The following is a 9,061-nucleotide window of genomic DNA, read 5'->3' as shown; positions in this document are numbered from 1 at the left end:
GAAAACCCTACGAACAATTCAGGGCAGTTCTATCAGGCATAGTGAGTGCTGCGGGCAGAGCCCCTCAGTGGGTGGAGTTCCCGTCATTGGACTTCTGTAACAAGAATGAAGAAGTCAAATTGACAATGAGTTCATAAGCTGAACTGACCGACCCTTGGGATGTGCAGGTACCAGGTCAGCTCTTGAGTAGCTCCCTCCGCTTCCTGCCTCTGAAGAACTCAGTTTCTATCTTTGTGAAATTTCTATCTCTATTAACTCATCGCTGGCAAGTCAGAGCTTAATCATAGCTGACCCTTCAAAGGGTTTTTGGAGGATGTAAATTGTATGAGAGGAAGTTACTCATCTTTCTTCCTCCGAGCAGCTGGTGGGTTTGAACCAGCCACCTTTTAGCAACACAACTCCCTCTGGACTATGCCAATTTCTTCTCACATGCAGCTAAGCTTGGTTTCATTTAATACATATTAGGGAATGATGAGTATCTCTTGCTTTCAAGTCCAAGTTCTAGAGAATGCTTGCAAGAGCTTAGTTCCTGTAGCTACCCTTATTCTAACTATCAAGGGAACGGAGCAAAGTCCAATAGCACAAATAAGATTTAGACAGTCTATTCACGTGTTAGTTGTGCTGACTTGGTGGTGATGGAGGCGAGGTTCTGCAGAAGTAGGCATGTGCGCTGGACACACAGCACCGAAGTTGGCTCACATTCTCTCCCTCCATCTATAAGCTAATTCTCTTCTCATCAGTAGCCTTAAATACTTTCCCCTTCATAAATGACAGATGATGTTCCTACATTCCCCACAATTCTTCAGATAAACTTTCTAAAAATTAGAGACCAAAGTTTACTAGTGATTAACAAGGGCTGAAGGGACGGGGTCAGAGAAAGTAGCTGTTTATAGTACACTGAGTTTCTATTTATGGTGATGGGCAATTTGCCATTGATCAAGGGTATCAACCGCACAGCTAATTGATGTAATTGATGTCACTAAGGTGTGCACTTAAGCAACGTTTTACTGGCAAATATTACGTGAGATACATTTTACAAGAACAACAGTACACTTCTTGGTTTGGAAGTGCAGGGTCACATTTTGATGGGGCAGCGCCATAAATTGGTTTAATATGATTTCAACGGCTTCTCTTCTCCCTTCTAGATTGTTGTGCAGTGCCTGAGAACAGAGATTTCCTTTAAGCCACAAAAGTAAGATGTGGCAGATTGGAGAGGAAATACATGTTGTTACAGGGTCTAGCAAAGCATGCTAATTACTCAAGTTTTCTTCTCCCATTAAAGAGTCTGACAAACAAATTTATGATTTTCTGTGGTCGTGTAAAATCTGATCAGTTCTGGTCCATATCTAAAAAACAGTCCTTAAATAGTTCTTTAATTTAACACCTATGAAGGCAGGAAGAGGATTTAAACTTGAAAAGTCCAAAGATAGTGAAATGAGAGAAGTATTACCTCTTAACATTCAATCTGTTAACTCGGGAATTAGTGTTATATGAAAATGTTTGTATAACTCAGTAGTAGGGATCATTTTCATTGTTGATTTTTATAAAACACACCCCTTGCTCTAGAAGCCTTTGCAATATAGCAGACACGTGTAAGTCACCGGAGTGCTACTTTCAAGCCCACTCTCACGAGCTCTGCAGTGGTGTTTTTTCACGTACTCTTAGTATTTTGTGGGGTAGGTATTCTAATCCCTTTGATATAAAAGTCCTATCCTGCTTAGATCCCCAGGCTGGAACCAGCTAACGCATTAACAATGCTCTCTGTTGCTGTAGCCTGGGAATTGTCCTCGAAGCTTCTGACACAGGAGTTGGGGAACTCACTGGCTCTGTTAGTTCATTCACCATTCCCACCCAGCAGCATTGCTGACTCTACGCTCTAGCCTGGTATGGAGATTGCAGAAGTGCAGGGAATCAGGGCAGACATAAGCACTGCCTATTGTTTTCTTTCCTTTTGGACACATGTTGGCTTGTCCTTCTGCACCCACTGACTCATTTGGTCAGTGAAATGTGAGCAGGAGTGAAGTGTGTCACATCTGGACAGACGCATCAAGAGTCAGAAGCTCAGCTGGACTGTTCCGTGGAAGCACAGATGATAAGCCTCGATCAGGAAGGGCCGGTTCTTGGGGAAGGACACGATGCTTGGTAGAAGGTCAGCTCCTCAGAGGGATTGACACGGTGACCGGAACAGTGGTCTCCGGCACAAGAGAGGTCATGAGGACGGTGCAGGACCAGCCAGTGTCCATTCTGCAGGGGGTCGTCGTGAGAGAGAGACTTTTCAGAGATGTCTAACAACACGTGGCTCCTCACATTCGTCACCTGCCTTCTGCAAGGGTGGGGTCTGGAGAGAGACGCGCCTCTGCAGTGTGGTTCTCTCCATAATCCTCGTGAGCAAAGCCACATGATGTATTAGCAAAGGTGAGAATTTTTTACTCCCCACCTCCACCTTGTGGGATACCATCAAGTTGGATCCAACTGGCACAGGAGGAAATTGCCCCTCCATTGTCAGCCAAGCATCTGGTGGATTTGAACTGTGCTCCTTTAGAAGCGCAACACGGCTTCTTGCCACGAGGTCACCAGAGCTCCCTGGAATTTTTGCATTTTAAAGCCAATTTCGTCTTGAAGATCTCACAAACAAGCAGCAAGACCACACAGAACCACGTCGCTGAAACATCACCTGCCATCAACGGCCAAGTCATGCTCACATGGAAGATGGTAACACACAGACATTCCCCCAGCTTGTCTTCGGCTTTCCATTTCCTTTCTGTTCAGGATCACTTTCGTCTGACAACACGGACCAGATTTATGATGGATCTTAGGTAATTTCCAATGGGTTAGTCAACAAGACTGCAGCAGTATGACACTGAAAACTTTTTAGGGGCTGCTTCCTGAGACCTGAAGTCTGGAACGGCATCATAATATTTGGATTAATCAAGACCATTTGCAGCACAGGAAATCTTAAACTCAGCTATGTTCAGGCCAACAATGTGAACACTTTAAAAAAACAAAACTTCCCTAAAAACACCATGGTGGCCCTGCATGTTGTTACAGAGAACACATGCTCCGTATTTTTCTCAGGTCCGAACTTTAATGGCAACAGATTGCCAGAACCACCTTCTGGCACACTGTTGAGGGGGTTTGAACTGCCAACCCTTAGGCAAGTATTGTTAGGTGCCATCGGGTCACTGCAGTTGGAACCTTGCCGTGGCCTGCCTGATCTCTGCCATGGTCAAGCCCTTTGTTGCAATAGCTGGGTCAGTTTGTCTTCCTGCAATATTCCTTTCACGGACCTTCTAACTTCTCATCATGATGTCTTTTTCCAAGGCCTAGTTCCCTCCTGACAATATGACCGCAGGATGTACGATAAGATTTCACCATCCTGGCTACTTATGGGCACGCTGGTTGTACTTCCTCCAAGACAGGTTGGTTGGTTGGTTCTTCTGGCAGTCCATGGGATACTCACGACTCTTCACCAACACCACAATTCTAAGGCGTCGATTCTTCCTCTGCCTTCCTTATTCATTGTCCAACTCTTGGATGCGGAAAAGCCATTTAGATGAGCACAGGTCATTCTCATCTTCCAGTGACCTTTGAAGAATTTTCCTAACTGGTCATAACAACAACTAAACAGGAAGAAATGTAGCCTATATTAAGTGCATAGTCTTATTTTTGCTTTTGCAATAGCCATGCTAATAAAATGCTTTTTTTTTAAATTTTTTTTTTTTTAGGTAAACCCGTCTAAATTCTAAAGTCTTCATCTGCCTAGTTCTATGTGTAAATTAATTTATCTAATTGAAGGGGTTTTCCCTCCAACTTCCTTCCACTGCATCATCCAAAAAATTCATCCTAAGTTCTCGTAATATACTTCTCAACAAGGTCCTGTCCCAGTGGACTTTGGCCTGCTCTCCACAATTCATCTTTTAATAAGTGCTAAACTTTAACCAGGATGCTGAGGATAAAAGGCACGAGCACATACACAGGGCTACTTTGACTGGGCGTCTCACTGAGGTGACGGTGACCATGACCTGCTGCGAAGGATGGACGTCCTGCAATGGCTTCACCCTGCTGGTCCTCCTCCTGTTTGGAGTAGTCCTCAATGCCATACCCCTGGTCGTGAACTTGGTGGAGGATGACAAATTCTCTGAAAACCCCATCTCTTGCTTTGAGTGGTGGTTCCCGGGAATTATAGGAGCCGGTCTGCTGGTGAGTAATCCCCATTTGAACCGATTAGGAGAAGGGACTGCCTACGTACACCAAACAAATTCCTAACAGCCACCATTAGGCCTTATGGTAAGCTGTGTCTTAGCTTAAAGTACAGCGAGGAGCAGGAATATGGTATGAATTCATCCTACTCATCAGTGAAAAATGTTCATTTAAACTAATAGACCAGGGAGCTGAGGCAGGGGAAGAAAGGAAGCGGGTTGGACTGTTTCTGGACTCTTTTCTACCACATGTCATCACCTGCTGGGCTTTCATTTTCCTACGTACGGTGCAGGCTCCTAACCGTCTCCAGGGATGTTATTGGAATGAGAAGAGGCGGTCCCAGGCATGAAGGACATCCTGAACAATGACACTTGTGAGGCATGGATGTTATAGGGGCCTGCACCCCAGAGGGATGAGCCTAGCACATTTGGGATGGGAAACTCTGCCTTTCTGATCTTTGTGATTTTTTTTAGCTCAGATCTTTGACCCAGCACACCTTGGTGTTGTTTATGTCTGTAGAGTCTGTTGTAGGGAAGTGTAATACAGATTGGCCCAATAGACATGGTCCTGAATCACCCAAGACACTTCCAGTAGGTCTCTAGATCCTCTAATGGCCCCGCTTAGGTCTACTTGTATAGTGGAATTAATATTAGAAGATGTGGCAGAATACCTCACCCTTAGTTCTCTCTAAAATATATTACCACAAACAAATCATTTGTCTTGACATTTTATTTCCACGTTGTAAAACAGAAAGTTTTGTTTGTCATAGAATTGGTGTTACATTATGGAGACTAGCTCATGCGGTAAAAATTACCGTGTGTGTGTGTGTGTGTGTGTGTGTGTGTGTGTGTATTAACGTGTAGCGGGAAGGGGAGTGTGTGTGCGCATGCTCGAGCTCATATTAGCTACCAGGACTGGTATTATCCGTGTATTAGAGATGGTGAAACTTGATGGTGACTTTGAAAGATGGCAGGGTGTGGCTTTCCTCCTCCATCATGACAAATGCTTCGTAGTCACCAGTCACGGCCAATGGTCTGGGAGCCCTGGTGGCCCAGTCAATAAGCAGTTGTGCTGGCTGATAACTCCAAGGCCAAGTTTCCCTGGGAGTTCAAATCTAACCGTTGCTCTGAGGTACCAATATGAGTACTCTGCTCTTGCTCAGTTTACAGCCTCAGAAACCCGGGGGAGGGTCGGCGAGGAGGTTCCAGCCCAGTAACAATGAGTGAGTGAGTCCTGCTGGTCTTCGCTCCAGACTTCTAGAAACACTCTTCTCTCGCGCACGACCAGTGAGCTGAAACCGACTCCTGGCTGCCCACCCAGTGGGTCTTCAGAGGCTGTAAATGGCATTGCAGTAGATTGCTCATCTTTCCCCTGAAAAGAAACTAGTGGATTCGAACTGCCTGGTCTGGGGTTGGCAGCGCAATTCCCTTCCCACCAGGCCACCTGAGCTCCCTCAAAACAACTCTGTGGTTCAACTGGGGCTCAAATCCACAGCCTTCTGCTTGTACAACAGATATAACTGCTATACAAAAGTGTTCTTCAAGCTGCCCTGAACTTTCTCTTTGACATGGAGAGGAAACATGTCATCACATAACGTGACACCTTCAGTGTCCACTGTCTGCTTCTCCGGTGTCCACCGGCTTCTCTGCACCTCGGTCGTGACAGCTCCTTCTACCACTCCTTCCTCTAGAAACTAGGAGCAGCCAAACCTAACTAAAGGGGCGGGGACAATATTCAAGAAGCTTCTCGAAGGGCTCAGGTTAAAGCTCTCCGCTTAGCATAACTCCTGTAGCTTCGTTGGCTCTGTTACAAAGCTCAATAGATTAAAATAAAAAAAGATTGTTTAATCCACGAGGCATCAAAAGCTGGAGAAGCTGGTGGTACACACCTACACTCCTTATATGCATCTTTTAAGGTGCTGAGGAAAAGCGAGAGAAGACCCGGGGGAGAGAATGTAGAAATCATACATGTATCGGCCACTCACCACAGGCCGGCTTTCACCCGGCCCAGCCTTTCCACTGGGGTCTCATCTGCTCTCATTCATCACATTGATGAGCAGATACTGTCATCATCTCTTTATAGACCAGCAAGTACCGGCTAACAAGATCATACAGTAGGTGTGAAACCCACTCTGGGTGAATCTGGCTGTACCATAATGTGCCACACTTCCTTCTGACTCATAACGGTGATAGGTCGAATCCATAAATGTGAATGACCAGGAAACTGAGACACAGAAAGGTATACAGAGTTCTCCAGGGAATGTGAACTTCCTTGTTCCATAGCTGAATTTATTACCCTCAATCAATACTGGGGAAAGATACCAACAACAGGCTGTCTTTATTACTCAACATTATACAATGTCATGGGAACATCAAACGGCTTCTCTAAAGTTCTACAGACATGTTATATAGATTGAGCCTCAAGCCTTAGAGGGTATCGATAAGCTCAGAAAAGGGCAGAGGAGTTCAAACACAGACACAGTTTCATAATTCCTGGGTATGCATAGGATGTGGAGGAAGGCCTTTTACAAAGGGGAACTGTGTCCTCACAACATCTTTCTGAATATTGACTAGACTGAAGTCTCAATATATTTGTAAGTATACAATATCTGATAAAGAAGATACCTTAGCTTGTAGAAAAAACTTTGGTCATAGTTCTTGAAATCTTTCCAAGATTGCCATAGCCTTTTTAAAGTTAGTATGTTGTTGTTGTTGTTGTTATGTGCCCTCAGGTCGCCTTTGACTCATAGCAAACTTATGTACAACAGCTCTGAAGCCTGCCCTGTCCTGAGAAAGTCTCACTGACTCCAATACATCATCATCCCAGTTACTGATATCAGTTCATCTCATCCAGGGTCTTCCTCTCCTGTGCTGTCCCTCTACCCTTTCAAGCATGATGTCCTTCTCCAAGGACAGGTCCCTCCTGGTGACATGCCCAAAGTATGTGAGATGGAGCTTCAAAATCCTAGCCTCCAAGGAGAGACTTGGTTTCACCCTCGCAAATAATAATAATTATTATTATTATTATTATAATTATAATTATTCCAGTGATTTTTCAGGGCTGCAAACTATGGAACTCATTATTGATTGCCTCATTAAACACACTTATTTTATGGCTTTAATGACTCATCCAAAATCAAAGTGAACCTTTTTACCTTTTGAAGTCATGACTAAAACTGCTATCTTTAAGCTAATAACTGCTACATGGAAAAATCAACACCCATTTTCTTTTTCCAAGTAGTAAAGAAATATTGACGTGTTTTTTTCTAAACCAATAAAAGCAGGCCATTTTATTTTGCATGTAGTTGTCTGTCTGATCAAAGTCACATATATTTGTTATTTTTATTCACTACATAATAACAACTTCCCAAAATAGTTAAACATTGACAGAGGACAAACTGTTAGAAGTGAGGCACGTTAGATAGGTATGTACGACTGGTATGTCCAGTCTCTCTGTTACTGCCCCTGAGTTGAAGGGGCGTAGGAGACCTTCCACTGGATTTTGGGTATTGAAGCTGTTAAATTGCACGGGAGATAGCGCCTCTTTCTCTGGGGATTCAAATCATCAGAGACGCAGCACACTTCCCTTCTGGCTGTGCCACGCAGAATGGTTATATTTATGATCACTTTGTATATTCCTTTCATGAAGTGTTGGGGAATCTCCCCAAAGTGAATTCTACCCCTGATGAAGGCATTCCTCTTGTCAGATGTAAAACCAGATACTTTCAATGCTTTAGATCAAGGTAGGAATTTCTTTTCTTTTCTTTGAGATTTTAATGAAAGTTTATAAAGAACTTGGATTTCCATTCATTCACTGTTGCACATTTTCCTCTGTCCCCCCTCTCCCCAGTTTGCTTTTTCCTTTGGAAAAAAAAAAGTTCTTTCATTTTTATAAGGCAGGAATTTCTTAAGGACAAAGCAGTATTAATAATAAAAAGATAAATACAAATTTTAATTTTGCAAAACCTCTTCTGTATTCAAGTGCCTTTAAACCTTGTAGAGCCTCCTACAATTACTCTTGGTTTGCAGATCACCTGGAAGCCTTAAAATTCAATAAAATGAGCCCCCCCTTTTACAATTTCATGTCTTTCCTTAAACAGCCCCTCTAACTTCCAAAGCTCTTAATGGGCAAAAGAGTTTGGGACAGAGTTATAAAGTAACCTTTACCAGTGTGGCAAAGATGAGTTCATGTGCCATAGATGCAGACCAGGTGGTGATTCATATACTATCAACCTCTGTTACTTTTAAAATCCCTTGGTAAGGAAAGAGAACCATGAAAAGGCACATTCAGCATGCTCGAAATAAACCAATTCTTTGGAAAGTCAGCAAAGCTCAACTGCATCAAGAAGAAAAACAGAATGATTTAATGCTGCTGCTGCTGCTGCTGCTTTTTTTCCCCCCTAGAAAATGATCTTATTTCCTAGTAAGTAGTGGCTGTAAAGGGCCAGACAGTGAGTATTGTAGCCTTGGAAGCCAAGTACTTTCTTGTTACCACTCGACTCTACTGGTGCTTGAAAGCAACCACAGAGAATATGGGAACTAATAGTCTATTTCCAGGCTGAGAAGATGAGCCGAAGGGCTGGATTCTGCAGAGGTGTGTTTCCTGGTTTGGGGTTGAGATTAGGGTGTGGCTCTGGCTCACAGTAGGGTATGAGTTGATTGGATCTGGCCTTGCCTTTAAAAAGGCTTTTGGGGCGAGCTCTGGTGGCCTAGTGGCAAGAAGCTGCAACTGCAGTCTCAGAGATGCACTGTTCAAATCCACCAGATGCTCTGCTGGAGAAGGAGGAACAATCTCCTCCTGTACTAGTCAGATCTGATTTGACGGTACACACAAAAAATAATGAAATAAAATAAATTAAAAA

The 9,061-nt window shown here is 43.6% G+C and overlaps 1 protein-coding gene across 1 annotated transcript in view; it reads left to right on the top strand.

Moving 5' to 3' along the window:
- The first annotated feature begins 4,017 nt into the window (after positions 1–4,017).
- The window catches only part of TM4SF20 (transmembrane 4 L six family member 20), an 11,726-nt gene continuing 6,682 nt past the window's right edge, over positions 4,018–9,061 (top strand). The window contains exon 1 of the mRNA XM_006890296.1: positions 4,018–4,200. Within this exon, the coding sequence (XP_006890358.1) occupies positions 4,018–4,200 (183 nt within the window). The remainder of the gene's footprint in view (positions 4,201–9,061) is intronic.

This window comes from Elephantulus edwardii, unplaced genomic scaffold (genome assembly GCF_000299155.1).
Source record: "Elephantulus edwardii isolate Elephantulus edwardi_28Jun2011 unplaced genomic scaffold, EleEdw1.0 scaffold00087, whole genome shotgun sequence".
Taxonomy (NCBI): domain Eukaryota; kingdom Metazoa; phylum Chordata; class Mammalia; order Macroscelidea; family Macroscelididae; genus Elephantulus; species Elephantulus edwardii.
Note: the sequence above shows the minus strand (reverse complement) of the source record. Positions and strands in the feature narration are given on the sequence as shown.